Source organism: Chelonia mydas, chromosome 13 (genome assembly GCF_015237465.2).
Source record: "Chelonia mydas isolate rCheMyd1 chromosome 13, rCheMyd1.pri.v2, whole genome shotgun sequence".
NCBI classification, from domain to species: Eukaryota; Metazoa; Chordata; order Testudines; family Cheloniidae; genus Chelonia; species Chelonia mydas.
This window is the reverse complement of record NC_051253.2, coordinates 165547-183398: the sequence shown is the minus strand read 5'-3', so window position 1 is coordinate 183398 and position 17852 is coordinate 165547. Positions and strand designations below refer to the sequence as shown.

The following is a 17852-nucleotide window of genomic DNA, read 5'->3' as shown; positions in this document are numbered from 1 at the left end:
AAGAAATAAAGGAATTTGCTCCCTTCCAGTGAGGATGCAGTGGAAACTCTTATCTGCTAGTTCAACAACTCTGTGGGCACCAGAGTGCAGTTCTAGGGAGATGCAGCATCTTCCCCTTAAAATGCCAGGCTGATACTCTTTTCTCCTTGATAGCTGAGGCACCCTGATGCCACGGGGATGGGCATAGTATAGTGAGAAATCAGTGCCTAGTTGGGATGGTTTTGCCTGGACTCAGGGGATGTTGGGCTAGGTGGGCATTAGGCTGAGAATGTAATAAGACAACATTTAACATGGCTTAAATGTGACTTTAATTAGAGTGAATGTTGCTGACTCCTGTGCAGCTCCACCATCCAGCATAAACTCCCCTCCCTGGAGAGAACCCACCTTGGGACCAGGGCTCAGGATAGTAGCACCTGCTGTACGCTGGGATCTAGCAGCCACAGTGCTGATGCTTCTGTAGCCCTTCAGATTCTGACTGCAGTCAAGATGCACGGTGAGTCTTCTGGGCCCTGTCTGGGTGGGGTGAAGGGATGGTAAGCGCAGCATGCTGCCGGGCTGTACAGAGCCCAGTCTGCTACGCAAGAGAAGGCAATGCAATTATTTGCTTTGTTCATAGTTCTCAGGGGCTGGAGATGCATCTGACAGGCACCAAATATGGAGTCAGAAGAAAGGGTCAAAGGTCTGATACCGTAGCATTGGGGAAGTACTGGGGGAAGCTAAGGCAAAGGGAGTGAAAACTCTCAAAGGATGTACCTGTAACCTGTCCCCCACTCCTTGGGATCCCCCATTCATATTTGGGGATTATCTGCAAAGCCAGCGATAGATGTTTAGTAAAAACCTTCTGGAAAAAGAGCAAGAGGAGAATGACTGCACCTCATGCTCTAGGAGGGTCCTATGGTTTTCTGAGCTGCCTGGGGCTGTGTGAAGACCTCTTACAAGAGCAAATCAGCCCAATAAAGACATGGACACTTATAAAGCGCTCAGCCATGTTTTGCTTTCTTCCTCTGTATCCCTCTCCTTCGGTTGAACTTGGGATGAAACTGGTTACAGGGGCCCCTGAAGAGCTGGAAAATCTGGCAGCTGGGCCAAGGGAACTGCCACCAATAGAGCTAAGACCACTGTGTCTCGTACATGTGGGTATGTAGTTAAACTACACCCCAATGAGTGTAGCACTGTGTGAGACAACTTAATACCCAGCCATGTGGGGGAGAGAGCCTCTTGCACTTCAAGGGATGAGAGCTTTCTGCAAACGAAGGAAGTAGGTAGTCTCTTACCCCAGCAGAGAAGCAGGGGGGATTTGCTATACTGCTGGGCATTGCTCTCTCGCATACGCGCACACACACACGCCTCTGAGCGATGGCTTGAAATGTCCCTGTCAGCATTACTTACAAGCCTTGGCTGAACAAACAGTTAACTCAGTTGACCAAGCAGCTGGAACTTGCTCCCTGTCCCATGCTGAAAAACAGCTCCTTCCCGTTCCTCAGGGAGAACATGCACAGCTTAATGCAGTAAATATCTCCTCCATGTTTTGTTGATGTGTATCTGTTTCATCTCCATGCCCCCGGTGATGCTTTAGTGTTACCATTATGTGGTTCCTCTTCCACTGCTCTGTCAGCGGGCTGAGGCTTTTCCCAAATGCCATGTGTGGAGTTTGTCTTTCTGTATTAAACATTTGTTGCAATTTTTCTTCCTTGGTTTTTCTCTTTCCTGTGATATTAGTGGAATCCAAGGCATCAATTCTTAGTAAAAAAACAGATGATGGACTTTCAGCTATAGTGGCTTCTGCTGGTCTTCCCCACCCTGCTTTGCGAGTAATGCCAGCCTTGTAGCCTCTTCACCCTTGGGGGCTATAAAGAAATAATAAATGCAGCCTGTCTTCAGTGCAGTTGGCTCTAGCTCTGGGTCATGCCTATTGCAGAATAAGTTGCTCGGCTCAGGGAGAGTCAGTTTGCCCTTAGCCATACCTCCTGTCTCTATAAATGAGCCCTGTCTGTGACTGCCATCACACACTCCACCAGGGGGCTAGGAGGCTGATCTGTGCTATGGTTGGCTGGTAATGCACTGCACTCTGGGAGCGGTGAAGAGAAGTAAGTGTTCTGGAGGTAAGAAAGAATAACTGAGAAGCTTCTAGGGGTTGAGGAGGTTAGAACAGGCTATCTGGGAGCCACTGGTGGCTGTCCATCTTCTAAGGTGAGCCTCTTGACCTCTCACTTCTGCCAATCTGCACCGCCTGCTTGTGAGCTCCTATTGTATCCCTTGTGCTCTAGACTGGAGTGCAGGGTTTATGATGTGCTTTAGGGATCTCTGAAGTCCTGTGCCGTTGATTCTAAGGCCAGAAAGAACCATTGTGGTTGTCCGGTCCAACAAGTGAGCTGGGACAGTTTGGGGGCGGCGGGGGAGGAGGGGCTGTACGTGGCAATGCAGCCTAGCCTGTTATCTCCCAACCCACACCCGATGGTCTATTAGTTTAGTTCCATAGTGGAAAAGATCATCTCTGAGCCACTCAGCCCAACAAAACTTGTCCTGCTTGTGGCTATAGAGGTCACTGTGTTCTCACTGCTGCAGTAACAAAGTGACTGATCCCTCTTTTTACTTCAGTAGTGACCTGGGCTTTGCAAATGCTGATCTCCTCCCGTCCAAAGTACGTACTGGGGGAGGCTTCGTCCTTCAGCATGCTGTCAGCCTCAGCAGATGACCTTCTCCCGGTGCCCTCTTGGACTGTGCATCAGGCACCCAGGCTGGAACAAATGGTGATGAGTTCAGTCTAGTCTCAGCCTGGATAATTCTGCTGGGATTGTAGTGCTCAAGACTACCCGTGCCCCATCTTTTTAATAGCTACATAGTCCCAGCTAGGCTTTGAATTTGCACCCCAGTAATAGGGATAGGGTCCCCATGTGGCCCCCACTAACAGTAAATCAAGTTGGCGACACTTGGTTATTCGGTCAACTCTTCACACATTTGGAAACTAAACATACTTCTCTCCAAGTGGAAGGTAGGGGCTGGAAGTGGTTTTCTGGAGCTGGAGTGTCTGTGCCTGTCGGGTCAGACTGCATTGTGGTTGCATGTGGTACAGACTTTACCTTGGTTATCTTTGAGAAGGAAATGAAGCTTCTCCTTCCAGAGCTGGGTAATGGCCATGCCTCTGTACTGCAGGGACAGGGACCTCAGCAGCAGATGCACAGCCTTCTTTCCACCAGTCCTGTTAGACACTTCCACAGACAGGTGGACATCCTATCCCAGCAGCAGGGAACTCTGACATTGGATGCAGGCAAAGAGTAGAGGAGCTGGTTCTTCAAGGGCAGGAGGAACAGTGCAAGGAGCAGTCTTGCTGGTGCTGGCAGTCCCAAGTTCTCTCATTTTCTGAAGGCGCTCTCAAGCATCTCTTTCCTGAGAACCTGCTACACAAGATGAACTCAGTCTCTTACTGTCCTCCTTTTCTCTTTAATAGTGTAATCAGGCAGATGGAGCAGGACCACAGTGGAATGATTCCAGCAGAGCTTGACTGTTGTCTCTCAGTTCTCTCATGTTATTAGAAAGCAGCCTTTGAAGGCACCAATTCAACAATCCTATGTGATGAAGTGGACAGGAAGGGGAGGAAAGATGTGAGTGCATCTCAATTATAGTACCAGGATGCAGGTCTCTGAAGTGACTGGATATTGTAACTCTTTCAGTTGCTCCTATTAACAGAGCCTTCAAGGTCCTGTCTCACTGTGCCCTAGTCTATGTCTCAGAACTAAACTCTTATTGTGTCCACCAGGCACCTCTCTGTCACCCATGCTGGTCTCAGTTCGCTTCCTCGTTCCATGCAGCAAAAGCGAGGAGTGGAGAGGACAGAAATAAAGCCCAGGGAAGAGAACAGAGATGGGGAGAGGAGCTAGAACATAGGGTGGGGGACACAAACCCCGAGCAGCCTGTACAGATCAGAGTCAGAGTGTGGGGGGGAGGGTATCCTGGCTTTTGTTAGTAAATGGTCACCTTATTCCAACAGTATTCTACCCCTGCCTTGCAAGCCTGGGATAAGGGAGAGCATCATCCCTGGGAGCCCATCCACATCTGGAGAGAAGGAGTGTGCGGAGAGAGAATGAGTGAGAGGAGTGTGACTGGGAGGCAGAGACTTAGTGAGGAGGTAGGGAGAGTGCAGAGAGAGAGTATGTGAGCGTAGTTGATTTAATTTAGGGGGAAAGGGGAAGTGAACGGGGTGAGGAGGCTATTCTTGGAGGACCTGAGTTAAGTCCCCGCAACTCGATTAATTACATCTCCACATTTTATTGGTGACCCCAGCATATTTAAAGGCTGGTGTGGGGGAAGGCAACAAGTGAGAATCAAGGGACTTTTGGTGCTGTGATGTTGCCATCAGATGATGGTTTAAGTTTTAATAATAAGACTCTGGCACTTTCCATCTAAGGACCCCACAAGTGCTTTACAGCTCTTAGCCAATTGTAGGACAATGGTGGTTGGGAAAGTCAGTGGCTGGTTCAACCTGACAAAACTTCTCCTGTAAGTTACTAGTGCCACAAAGAGTAAGTCAGTTCCTTGGGCAGGAAGTTGATCCTGGATCCAGAGCTGTTCAGTGTGCCCCTTTCTGCCCTTGTACCTCCCATTTGCTCCAGGTTCTCCATAATCATGGAGTCTGAATAAGAACAGACCCCAGCTTCAAGAGCACTCAAATGTTGCATCAAGATGTAGTTACCCACAGGGCTGTGCAGTGCCAGGCTTGCCATGCAGTAGCTCCTACTGCCTAGCACCCTGAGCCAGGACTTGGAAGAAGCAGGCTCCTCTGATAGGAGTCTATTTGTGTTATAACCAAGCTGGCAATGGAGACTGATAGGATTGCAGTATTTTGTTGTTAATTCAAAAGAATGGACTGTAGCAGCAGGTTCTGCTGTCCCAGCTCATCTGGCCTTAAACAGCCACTGGGGTACAGGACCGGGCACCCACAGGAGCTTAGGAGCTGCTGCACTAATGTACTACCTAGCAGGAGCCTTGCATGGACGTGGACTCAACCTTAGCACTTTCCTTGTGCTCCAGTAGCTACTGTGGTGAAAGGTCATTCTCCTGATTCGGATACTTCCTGCTGTTGCATTACACTGTGTGGGGAGTTTGCGCTCCTTCTCTGTGAATTTCATTTCAGGCTGCACAGCTATGATCATGGAGTTGTTAAAATCTACTGGTGGGTGCCACCATGAGAGTCTTGTACCCTTTGATATCCCTGAACTTGTTGCTCTTGAAGTTTACTTGGAGCTGCCTTTGGCTGCTCTTGAAGGGGATGATTTGGAAAGTGATGCTGGTCCTTTCTTGGGGTCTGAGGGCTCCCATGCTAAATAGCGGAAATAATGGTGACTTCACGTAAAATACCTGCTCTTCCCAGCCCTGCCCTCCGCTCCCCTTGCTGTCTGCTATTCTTGCCTCCTACTCTGCTGTTTCCCCAGCTTTCCTGGAAGCCAGTGTTCCCACCAGATTTGACCCTCTCTCCACTGATAACTCAGCAGCTCTATTTCCTCCCCTCATTGGGGACTGAATTCCCAATGATAAGAGCTAGGCACACGTGGTGGGGGAATAGACCCCAGAGATCCTGTGACCCATCTCTCTGAGCAGCCATGCAGAAGAAAATACCGATTACTTACTCAGTGCTGAGCTGTTCTTTGAGCAGGCCGCCGCCTTCCACAGTAAGGACACAGTCTGCCACCGGCTCATAGAGGGGATTGGCAATTACCACTTGGAGAGCAAATGGCTGCTTCTCCACAACCGGCGTCAAGACCTGAAGAGAGAGGCCAGAATGCACTTCATATGGTTGTAAAAGCGAAGGGCAGGTGCTTAGGGGATTATTGCCTTAAATGTGATTTGGTGCAATGGTCCTTCATCCAGCCGAGCAACAACATACAGAGCGCAGAGCAAACTTCTCCCATACCACCCTCTGCCTGCATGACCATCCCATGGCTGGTGGGGCTCTCCTGACAGGGAACAGAAGGGAGTTCAGTCTCTATTTCCCTTTCAGCCCTGGCCTCCCTGCTGAGATCATCAATTGGTATAAAATGCCGTGTGGACACTTGTCCCACTAGGAACTGGACAGCGCACCAGCTCTAATACAAGCCTCTGAAGTCATCAGAGGGGAATGAATGCTGACCTGGCCCAAGTGGAATAAGAGTTGAGAAGTCATTTCCAAGCCACATATTCCATCTAGGGCAGGGGTTCCCAACTTGTTTCGCGGCTTGTTCAGGGTAAGCCTTGTAACCATAGGGCCATGTAACCATCTTATAAGGGGTGTAAGTGCTGGGAGGGGCCAGGCTGAGCAATGCTACAGTGATGGGGTATATCTGTCCCCTGGTAGTCACTATGAGCAACTGCAGAAATTTCCCTTCTCTCTCAGGATCTGGCTTTTCCTGCTCCAAATGAGTGGCTCATACAAAGTGAGGTCAGTTTCACACTCTTCAGCTGCAACTGATGTCTGTCTATGTTAGGGCTTGTCTCACAGTGCTAGTGCGCAGCAAGCCAGGGGATGCTGTATGGATCCTGCAGCTGCACACTGAAATCCAGGTCTCCGACATCCCAGGTCAGTGCTCTAACTCCTGGGCTATTTGGCATAAGGGGGCGGGGGCAGGCACCATCAGTACCTGTCTTTTTTTGGTTTGTTTTTTGCAGGAAGGGCTGACCTGGCTTAGGTGACTAACTCCAGGAGAGGGTGCTTAGCTGTGAATCCTGAGTGGAGACATCTGTCTAACTCCCTTTGAGGGGCAGGGCAACTAACTCAAGGCTGTAGATTCTGAGGCAGAAGTCTGTGGCAGAGCAGGGAATTGAGGTTGGGTCTTTAAGTCTCGGGCTGGTGTCCTAATTCCTAGACCATTCTTCCTCTTGCTTTCTGAGGTACTTTCCTGGGTGCATCTAAAAATGTGTCAGATCTTCATCCCCACCATATGCTCTGTATAGATCTTTGCTCTGATGTGACCCAGCTTGCAGTGGGGACAGATGCTGTGCTCCAGTGCCAGCCTCCCCCCACTATTGCAGTATTTGTTAGCTGGGACTAATGCAGAGGAGTCGGAAATGCAGCTTCTTTTAACATTCATGACTGCCTCAGCCCTGTTCCTATAACCTAAGCAGCTGCCTCCAGCTTATCATTCTCTATTCCGCCTAGAGCCACTAAAAACTTCTTCCCATGCTGCACAGGGCTGTGGCCAGCTTCAGGGGAGCATGAACTGAAGCTTAACTACCCCCTTCTGTGTCTCAGCTGTTGGAGGGTATGCAAATCCTGTCCAAAGAAACCAAGAGAGTCTTTCAGTGGACATTAAGGGTATGTCTACACAACAAGTGAGCAGTGAGTCTCAAGGTATGTCTACGCAGCAAAGAAAAACCTGCGGCTGGTCCATGCCCGCTGGCTTGGGGTAGCAGGGCTTGGGCTACAGAGCTGTTTCATTGCTATGTAGGCTTCTGGGCTTGGGCTGGAGCCTGAGCTCTGGGACCCTCCCACTCCACAGGGCCCTAGAGCCTGGCTCTAGCCTGAGCCCGGAAGTCTACAGAGCAATGGAACAGCCCTGCAACCCTAGCCTGAGTCAGCTAGCACGGGCCAACTGTGGGTGTGCAGTTGCTGTGTAGACATACCCTCAGAGGCCAAGTGTGCAGACTTGGGCTTGTCGGGCTCATACTGTGACACTAAAAATAACTGTGTAAACATTCTGGTTCATGTTCTGAAACCCACCTCTCTCCCTGGGTTTCAGAGCCTGAACTGGAATGTCACGTGGCTATTTTTAGTACTATGGCGTGAGCCCAAATCTGCAGAGCTGGGCTGTGAGACTTACAGCTACAGGGTTTTTTTTGTTTTGTATACATACCCCATACCATTTCACCAATGGAAAAATAATGAAGTTACAAATGAAAATAATGTATTAAAAATTCTCTATATGCTGTGCTATTTGCTATTCACATGCTGGCCACTGGAGGTCCCCATTTACTAAAGGCAGATGAGCCAATAGGGCTAGTGGCTTGTCAGTGGGTATGTCTACACTGCAGTTAAACACCGTAGCCATCCTGACTGGTTAGGGCCTGCGAGGCTTGGGCTAAGGGGCTGTTTAATTGCAGTGTAGGTGTTAGGGCTTAGGCTGGAACCTGAGCTCTAGGACCCTGTGTTGGGGGAGAGTCCCGGAGGTCAGGCTCCAGCCTGAACCTAACAGTCTACGGTGTAATTAAATAGCACGTTAGCCCAAACCTGAGTCAGCTGGCACAGGCCAGACCAAGGGGTTTATTTGCAGTGTAGACGTAACCAGTGTTGTCCTGTCTCTAGAGCACTGATGGCTGGCTGTGCTGAGCTTGCAGTGCCATTCATCTAGCTGAAGTCAGCAGCTGCTCACCCATTTCTGTACAGTGGGCACAACCAGGTGGGCTTGTGATTGGATCAGCAGTAATAGCAGCAGATGGATAGGAATAGTCAGATGAGGTATTTCAGACTCTTTTTGAGTCAGAGAGAGATGTCATCCATGGGTGGGTGCCAGGAACTTCCCAACTCTAACCCCAGTTACCCACGGACTGCCAACTGTCTGGGGACAAGTCCCAGTTCCTAAATGATAAAATGTGGACATTGCTGCTCCCCTCTCTTCTGGAGGCAGTAAACATGTACAGTGGGCGTGCTAGTAATGATAGACTCTCTCCGTCAGGCTAGATGGATGAAGGCTCTGCCTAATCCACAGTGGGCAGCAGACGGTCTTTCCTGTCTTCTGGAAGAGCAGCATTTGGTGGGGGTTCTCTGTTCCCTGCAAGAGCTCCAGAGACAGAGCTTCCTTTCTAAAGGAGAAGTTCTCCCTGCTTCCCTTTCCTTCCCAACCCTGCGTGGCCCTGGCTTTCAGCCCCTAGGGGAAACAATTAACTACACAAGACTGCCATACATTAATGAGGATAGCAGGATAAGCCAGGGTGGTGATCTTTTTCACGAGCAGCTTCTCCCAGGTGGTGTTCTCCTCCCCCATTGCAGTGACCTGAACCAGCTTGTCTAGGGCAGATGGTTCCTATAGTAGGGGTATGAGATCGTCCATGGAATGATCTTCTCTACAAACAGAACAGATATTCACAGAGCTGTAGGCCAGGCACTCTGGGCTCCACTGATGCTCCCTAGTGCCTGGTGGGCTGACTTCCTGAGCCCATGCAGTGTCCCTATGGGCCCTGCACCAAGATTGGAGCAGCAGTGAAAATTACCTTCTTTGGGATGGAAAGTGATGTACAGTGTGTCCTGCCAGAAGGGAGGCAGGGGGGTGCTATTGTGCAGCATGGACTGGATACTCACACTCAGCTTTACATTCTTATACTCAAAAGCCAGGTTACAAGCTAGCAGGATCAACTTGATGTCCTGACCAATTTCAGGGGACTCAGTGATTTTAAATTTCAGATAGGTTTGTGCCACTTTCCGTGGCTCCTGGTTATGGTTCTCTCCTGGGGTGGGTGGAGCCGGTGAGAATCTCAGGGCTCCTGGCAGGAGCCTGTTGGGCCCTGCTGTGCTAGGACTTCTCATTGGTTTGTGCTGTGCCTGGGCACGGGCCTTCACATACACCCGCCTTTCCTCCTGGGAGCTGGTTTGAAGAGAGAAACAGCGCTGGTACTTTGCTCTCCATAAACTCAGCAGAGCTGGGCTGGAAAAATGTCCAACCATCCGTAACAAAGGAAAAGAGGCTGAGGCCCAGTCTAGGTTGAACAACCTCTAAGGCCTCAGATCTCCTTTCCCTACAGCTGACATTTTCTGCCAGCTAAGTGAGATATAGATGCCTTCCCAGCTCAGTTTGCAAATTGATTTGTTGTATTATACCACTGTGCAAGCCTGTCCTTGTGCTGTGGCTAGTGCTGGAAGAGCAGCCTGGGCTGGGTGTTTCTGTACCTTCCTTGTACTTATAGCTTTGGTGATAGCCTCGCACTCGTCGCTCCCAGTGCTCTTGGTACTGATGTGGTTCCCAATAGAGTGCGTGTCCCGGTGAAGATTTCCTTCCTTGCTCCATAGACAAGCCAGGCAATGCAGTCGGCTTTCACCATGGAGAACATACAGTGGGGGAGGGATAGCTCAGTGGTTTGAGCATTGGCCTGTGAAACCCAGGGTTGAGAGTTCAATCCTTGAGGGGGCCATTTAGGGATCTGGGGCAAAAATTGGGGATTGGTCCTGCTTTGAGCAGGGGGGTTGGACTAGATGACCTCCTGAGGTCCCTTCCAACCCTCATATTCTATGATCATAACAGAGGTTCAGATCCCCTTCTCTGATGGCTATGACAGAGGCAGGACCACAGCAATACATCCCTACAGAGAGGAAGCGAAGTTAGCAAAGTGAGCCAGGCTCTTGCAGAGCTGAAGCGCCTGTGCATAAGGACCAGACAGAGAGGAGACTAGCCTTTACCATTGCTAGTTTCCTGAGGAGTTGCATCCAGTACCTGCCACCCTGAGTATCCTGGGGGCAGGTTCCTTTGTGCCATCCAGCCCTCATTCCAGACATGGAAGTTCCTACAGGAGGAAATAGAGACAAGGATTTGCTTTGCAGATAATTTTTATGTGATTGCTGTATGAGGCCCTTGGGAGCTGGAGGAACTGCCCCACTAGGGTGTGGCACATGTGAGTCACTGCGCTAGGGTGAGGCCCTGGGGAGCCATTGTGCTGCACGTGGGAGCTGAAAGCGGCCATGTTACCAAGCTGCATGTGGGAGCCAGGAAGGTCCATGCTGCTGTCCTTAGCTGCTGGAATGGTTTCCATCATTTACAGGATTTACAGATTGTTGCAGTGGCTCTTAGCACTCCCACTATACAAATTGTTCCAGCGCCCCTGCTGCTGTGTCAACTGGGCAGCTCCTTGTCACCTTGCAACATTCAGGTCAGTTAAATTCAGTTGCAAAGTGCCCAAGCTGAGGGAAGGGAGTGAGGCAGGTGCTGCAATGCCAGTGAAGATGATCCCATATTGTCCCCCCCAACCTCTTGCTGTGTGTGTGGGGGAGGGGTTGCTTCTCCCAGGCTTCGATTGCAACAGCATTCATTGTTGTTGTTCTGAAAGACTTTTCTGCAGCCCTGAAGTGTCCTTCTGAGTTGCAGTTATCCTAGGGGGCCAGAGGGATGGAGCAGAGGAAGAAAGCGGGGCCCTTCCATTCCTGGGCTACCTGGGAGGGTGTAGCCTAGCCTGTCCATCCCAGAGCTGAATACAGGGACCCGCAGCCAGAGCCGATCTCACCACACACTGTCCTTGCTGTCAGAGCCAGGATCCTGCCTGTGGTATCATAGAACTCGTCAATAATCAGGTTGCTGTCTTTCTTGTGGCCTGACTCAAAGTTGGTAACGTAACGGGTTGGGATCCCCAGGCATCTCATCACTGGGAAAGGGAGAGGAAAGTTACAGCTGCTGGGCTAGTGCTGATCCCCGGACCCCATAGCCTGTGACTGAATAGACATGACCCCATCTCTGTGCTTTACCTGTAATGAGAGAGTCACAACAGCCAGCACTGAGGAGAAGGTGGACCTGAAATCTCTCTTCAGTTTGTGTATGAATCAACTAACTTCTCTGGGAGCTTGCCATCTAGGGTGGTAATGGGGTTCGAGTGCTGCCTCTCCAGTGAACTCTGAGCTGCTTCTCCCAGAGGGAGACTGTCGTGTTGGGGTTAGTGCAGGTGTGACAGCCCTCTGCTGTGTCAGACCTGCTGTGTGCCTTAGTTACCTTCAGCTCGTTGCATTTCCGAGGTCTGTTCTCTAGGGTACGTGTGGTTAGCTGGTGACTGTGGCCATAAAAAGCAGCCACAGCTACTAGGACTGAAGCATCTAAACCAAGTATTTTTGAAGTCAGCCTGTATCTGATGGAGCCTGCCTTGTATGTGGCATGCAGAGCCCTCAGTCTGCAAAGCCATGTGCTAGTTTCTTCTCCTGGCTTTTACTGAGAATTTGAAGAGTTGAAAGTAAGGGTTTTTCTCCTCATACAATGTGAGATTCACAGACCTGGAACCCAGTCTATCCCCAGCCTGGGTAGCAGCAGTGCAGGCTCGCTCACAGCCTTTTGCCGTGTGCCTGGATTCCTCCGGGGAGACGCCTGTTCAATCTCCATCATCCATCTAGTCCCTGGCCTCTTTGCTGACATTACCAGTTAGAGGACAGTGAAGAACATGAGTCTTTGCCAAGGTGGGTTGGATGTGAATGAATGGCTCAGTGGTGAGAAACTCTGTTTTATTCCCAACCTCCCAGACTCTCCTGCTTCCCTTGGATTGTGGCAATGAGCTGTGTTATAAACACATTTTATATAGTTGGATGTTCGTTTCTCATTCTTTCTGAGCTAATCCCCAGAGTTAACATGAACGTACATACCCTTCAGTGTCCACTCGCCCTATATGTGCACATCACAACTGCAAAGACCCAGCATTGCCCATATTTAACTGGTTGACCTCCTGCAGCATCCCACTGTCTCAGTATGACAACTGCCATTCAACTCAGATGGGCAGATGCAGCTGGAGTAATCTTCGCTCCAGTTCCCTTCTAGAACCCTGCTGTCAACATTGCTGTTGATCTGGAAGGAAGCAGGGATACCAGAACCCGCAGACTGCAGCCTAGAAAGCTCTTTGGCATGCATAGATGGGGCACATCATGGGCATCTTTTGGTGAATCACAACATCTCCTGGATGCAGCCACAGCCCATTGTGGGGATGACACAGTTGTCCTGGCAAGGCATGAAGGGGACATGTAGCCGCTACTAGAGTGGCAGAAAGGACTTTTGTGAGTTCTGTGTCTGTACAGTGATGGATAAGGAAGTAAGTATGATTAATCCTTCACTTACCATAGTGCTCACCACCCTACTGAGGTATATGGGATTATTTCGTAAGGAATACTCTTTGACTGGGTCACGCTGGAAGTTTAAGCTCCTGTCCAGTAGCTTCAGACAGATATCCACAGTGTCCTCCTCAAACTGAGAGAGGAAAGAAAGAGACACGTCTTAGCACCAGGCCTTCCTGCCTGTGAAATGTGACCTAGTCATTTACACAACAGGCGTTATAGAGACCTGCTTCCCATGTTCTGTATTAAATATGCCTGGCCCTTCATATACACATACACGCTTCTTCGCTTCCTGAGCCAGAGAGCAGCAGCTGGAAGAGCTTTGTGTGGCACAAATGTGAAGGGTCATGGTGTAGTTTTTTTCAACTAAAATTTTCCCGTGAGAATTCCATCTGCATGTTTAATTCTATAGCCCTTCAAATGCAGAGTATCTGCAGCACAGCGACCCATAGCCTTCTTGCTGCAGTGCATGAGCACCCCTGCAGCACAGTGACCCATAGCTTCTCACTCTTCTGAGGTCTAGATCCTCAGTTACAGCTGAACTCTGTTTGGGACTAAGCCACACTTCCACTCCCCCAGTCCTAGGGTTGGGGGCGCTATTTTGGCTCCCAGTTTAACTTCAAGTTTAAAAAGCCTGCTTTAAATGATGCCCCACAGAGATGGCTCTGCTAGACAAAGACTGCCCCCTGCTCCAGCCACACCCCATTGCAGCTAAAAGAGGGGCCAGGGATCTGGCTCTGTCAGCATATGCTCTGAGAAGGTCCTGTTTTTCCCCAAAGATAGCAGTGGAGTCCATGCTTGGGACAGGTGAAATGTCCAACCTTTGAGTGACAAAAGGGGCTGCATTAGCATCTTCTGGAAGACCAAGTGCCACACCTAATTTGTGTAAAGTGGAGCTTATTGCAGCAGTCTTCAACTGTAATGCAGAGGTTTTGCCCACAGAGCAACAGATCACAGCATAAGGGCTGGGCTGCTCAGATCAAGAGGGAATATTGTACGCTGGAACTTCTGTGCACCTAATCTCCGCATTACAGACAAGGGCAGTTATAGGCCACATATTACTCCAGGAGCCAGAGCTGGCCACCCCCGGGCCTCTGCATGTGTGCTCACAAGTGGCAGAGCCGAATGATCCCAAAGTGAGGAGCTGGAGCAGCAAGCCTCATTTAGCAAGAGGAACTGGCGACAAGTTTTGTCCTTGTAACAGATAAGAACATGGGTTCCATCCCAAAGAGGCTGCTGGGAAGGCCCAGTTTACCTGTCCATAGTTCCAAGGATAGGGATGGATCCAGTTCTTGTTTCCCTGGTAGATTAAGCCATAGTCATTCATTACATATTCCTGCCTTCCAGGAATTGCTAGATACATATCGCCAGCTGAAAAATTGGAACATAAAGCGCTGTTATCAAGGCTGATCCTTCACTCTGGCACTTCGAGTGCATAAGATGGGGGCCCGCAAGGATTTTAAAAATTAATACTGGCCACTCCAGGCTGGTATTAAACTCCCAAGGTCACAGCTTCTCTCTGACCTTGGATGGGTAGATGCTGCCACCACGCACTTGGGAATTCCTTCCTGTGGGGTACCCTCAAGCCCTTTCACCCCCCCCTCCAGGGAAGAGCTGAGAAAGAAAACAAAGGAAATTAGCTGTTGCCTCCAGCTAATTAAACAACACATGCACAAACCTCTTAGGACACCAAAAATCCAATCCTGTTCTTAATAAAGGGTAAATTTTATTAAAAACAAAAAGAAAGAAAATACATCTGGAACTTAGGCTTTTGCTAGATTTAAAAAACCCAGTTACAAAAATTAAGCATTCAGATAGCTCTCTTGGGGTTCAGCTTAAAGGTTACAAACAAAACAAAAGCATCTGGGGTTAGCACAGAGGAGTCCACAAGCCTTACAAAATAAAAAATAAAACCTAATTGCATCTTTCTAGACATTTCTGATCTACTTATATATTTTGGATTTCAGATAAGTAGGTTCAAGGTATGAATTGATGGTTTTTCATACTTGACTTAAAGCTTCTTACAGCATAACTGCTCCCTCTTTCCTGGAGAACAACAACACACAGACACAGGGAAGCTCTTTTCCCCAATTTTAAAAAGTTATAGTCCTCCCATTGGCTCTTTTGGTCAGGTGCCCACTCCTTTCTTTTTACCTGTGGGCTTGTTAACCCTTTACAGGTAAAGCAGTTAGAGGACAGCTCCTAACAGGGGTTTTATAGCTAACTGGCTGGCTGGGTGTCCATAAAAGGGAGCTATCCACCCCCCTTCATTTAACATAGCTGTGAAAATACAGAAACTGCCTTCTTTCTGGCTTTTCTCTTTCTGTCAATGCTGCTTCCATAGATCATGAGTTCTTTAGTATCAAAGCTCTTCAGAACTCACCCTGACAGTAGCATTAATGGGGAGCTGGGAATGGTAAGCTTTCCATTCCCATGCTGGAGTCACTGCACTATGAAAGTGTGTCCTTACCACATTAAGGAGCAGGTCCAATGGATGTGGATCCCAGGGCACTGAACTGTCCACTCCTCTCACACTGAGAGGCTCATGGGGAGAAGCAATTGGGATAGCTCTAAAGGCCCTGAGGGGCTGTTTGTGTCGCACTAGCACAGTGTTCCTTCCCCAGGAGAATAAAGACAGATTCAAAGGGAAAAACATTCACTACTAGGTTTTAAACTCTCTCAGGTGACGTGTTTATTAGCTGTGTCTCTGCCTGTGTCAGAGGGGTCAGAGCCTCCCTCAGACTGGGATTAATTGCTTGTTGTGGTTTGATTGTGGTAGCATTGACAGCGTGCTTGGCACTGTACAAACACAGAACACTGTTCCCTGGGGTTAGCATCCGGAAGAGATGTGGGCTCTTGGGACTGGATGGACTGTACAGGGGATCAGGAAACCCTGTGGGAAGGTCCATGCTGGCTGAAGTCACTGAGAAGTACCTCAGCGGAGAGACATCCCTTTTGTTTGTCCTGGGCTCAGCACAGACAAGTTAGAACCACCCAATGGCAAGCCACATACCTGGGCACCAAGCATTAAAGAGCAGGATGAACTCCCCCAACTGGTAGGAGGGGATGTGACCTGTACCAGAGTCAATGTGAATCTTCAGGAGAAACTGCCCGATGACTGCACTGGCTGGAGCAGACAAGGTGATTTCCATGGAGCTGGGACTGTTTGATGCACAGGCTGCCCTCCAGCTACTCCTGAGGCCTGACCTGACCAAAGAGAATATAGCTTGTGTTCTGGATGACCTGTCAGGTCAGGGCCCTTTGGCAGATAGACGGAAGGTTAAACATATTCTAATAAGACAGAATGCTTGTGTTGGATTCAGAACCCCCTTGCACCTACTGAAATTACATGGGGGAGGGGGCAGGCGGACCCAGTGTTTGTCAGGAATCTGGCCTGAAGCAGAGCAAACCTCTAGGCAACCTAATGAGTGCAGCTGGCCTATAGTAGGCTGCATGAGTGGTTACACTGCCTGATTGGTTGGAAATGTCAGCAGATGGGCTCTTAAGCCCAGCAGCTGCTCACACTGTATTTATCCTCAGCTGAGCTGTGACTACTCCTTAGCCTGCTTGTTCCTAGCCCTCCTCCTGCCTTGAATTCAGCTATGCTCCTGGCCTCAGCCTTAGTTCCAGTTCCTGATGTCAGCATCTAGCTACTGGGCTGGACTCTCCATGTCCCTCTCAGTCACGGGAGGGCAGGCAGGGTTCTTTAGCGGGGGTTATTTCTTATGCTAGGAGGGTTCCCCTTCCTTGGTCTCTGCAGGGGCTGTCCTAGCTTTTACCAGTCTCTGTGATGAGGAGGATGGTATCTGCTCCTGGCTGGTATCCTCAGGCTTGGAAGTGCAGAGTGATGGTGAATGGCTGCCCTCACCTCACCACCAAGCGCTTAGTGGTGATCTCTGCTGTCCAGGGTTGCAGGTTGTTTCTGTAGCATTGGAAGTCTGTGAATGCAACTTCTAGCCCTAGGACTAAGTGGGGTTTCTTCAGTCCCATTGAACCAGCCTCATTCCGTTCCATAATCCTACAATTGCTTTCCAGAATCTAATATCCTTGCCCTGATGTCTTTTGTGAATAATTAAGGAATCATTTTATTATTCACCCCCATAGGAGTTCATAGTGTTTTAAGAACCATAGGAGAACAAGAGAATCCTGATTAGAACAATGTCTTTGCGTGTAAAGAGGGGGTGGGGACACTCAAATGTGGAGAACTGGTGTTTACCTGTACCACTAGGCACTTGTATACCCTGGGGATAAGGCCAAGATAGGCCATACTGCCACTGTGCCAAGGTGATCTCTCCTCTGTATGGCCCCCATAGGTATCTTATGATGTCCTTGCCAGTTATTACCCATCTGTGGCCTTGCCTGCCTAGGAAAGATCACTGAGGGAGTCCAACATGAACAGCATCTGACATCCTCCAGTTTGCTCATGTTCCAGGCCAGACCATGCATGCTAGATAGACACCATTGGTCTCCATAGCTGACAGTCTTCTCGTGGCAATAGACAGAGAGGGGATGTCTTGACTAATTCTGTGAGATTTTTCAGCAGCCTTTGATACCATTGATCATCGTGTGATATTGACACATCTATAGGCCCTGGGTGGAGTTGAAGGAGTCACCTTAGAGGTGATCTTGTTTCTTTTGGAGTGATCCCAGTGGGTGACAACTCTTCCTTGCTGAGGCTTTCCAGCTGTCAGCTCCCACAGGCTTGCTTCAGTCTGGGTTTTCCCCCTTCCTTTTCACCATCTACATGAAAATGCTGGGGGCGGGGGGGAGGGAACGGGGACTGTAAGGTGATACAGAGCGATGTAATCAGTATGGTGTGGCTATTCAGTTCTGTCTCTAAATCAGACTCCAGTTGGACTTACTTCCTTACTCGCCTACTGTGTTGCAGAGATAGTTACCTGGACAAAAGTCAGGCAGTTTAAGCTCAAGGTGGAGAGGACGGAGGCTGACTGGCAAAATAATTTTGAGGCTCTGGCAAAGTTCATAACCACCCTCTCACTCAGAAGATGTCTGTCACAGTCTTATTAGCCTAAGCTCTGCTCTTGGACTCACAAACACCAAGACCAGTGGTTCTCAAACTTTTTTTTTTGTGGACCAC

At 49.4% G+C, this 17852-nt stretch overlaps 1 protein-coding gene across 1 annotated transcript; it reads right to left on the bottom strand.

Moving 5' to 3' along the window:
* Nucleotides 1-5157: 5157 nt before the first annotated feature.
* LOC102944328 (protein-glutamine gamma-glutamyltransferase 5) lies at nt 5158-16768 on the bottom strand. Its single transcript, XM_037915346.1, is given in 16 exon segments — nt 5158-5401; nt 5625-5758; nt 8871-8980; nt 8983-9030; nt 9178-9411; nt 9862-9963; nt 9966-10014; nt 10187-10260; nt 10358-10461; nt 11176-11203; nt 11206-11313; nt 12307-12404; nt 12406-12491; nt 12759-12887; nt 14010-14125; nt 16534-16768. Coding segments are annotated over 16 exon segments (1899 nt in total).
* Nucleotides 16769-17852: the final 1084 nt, after the last annotated feature.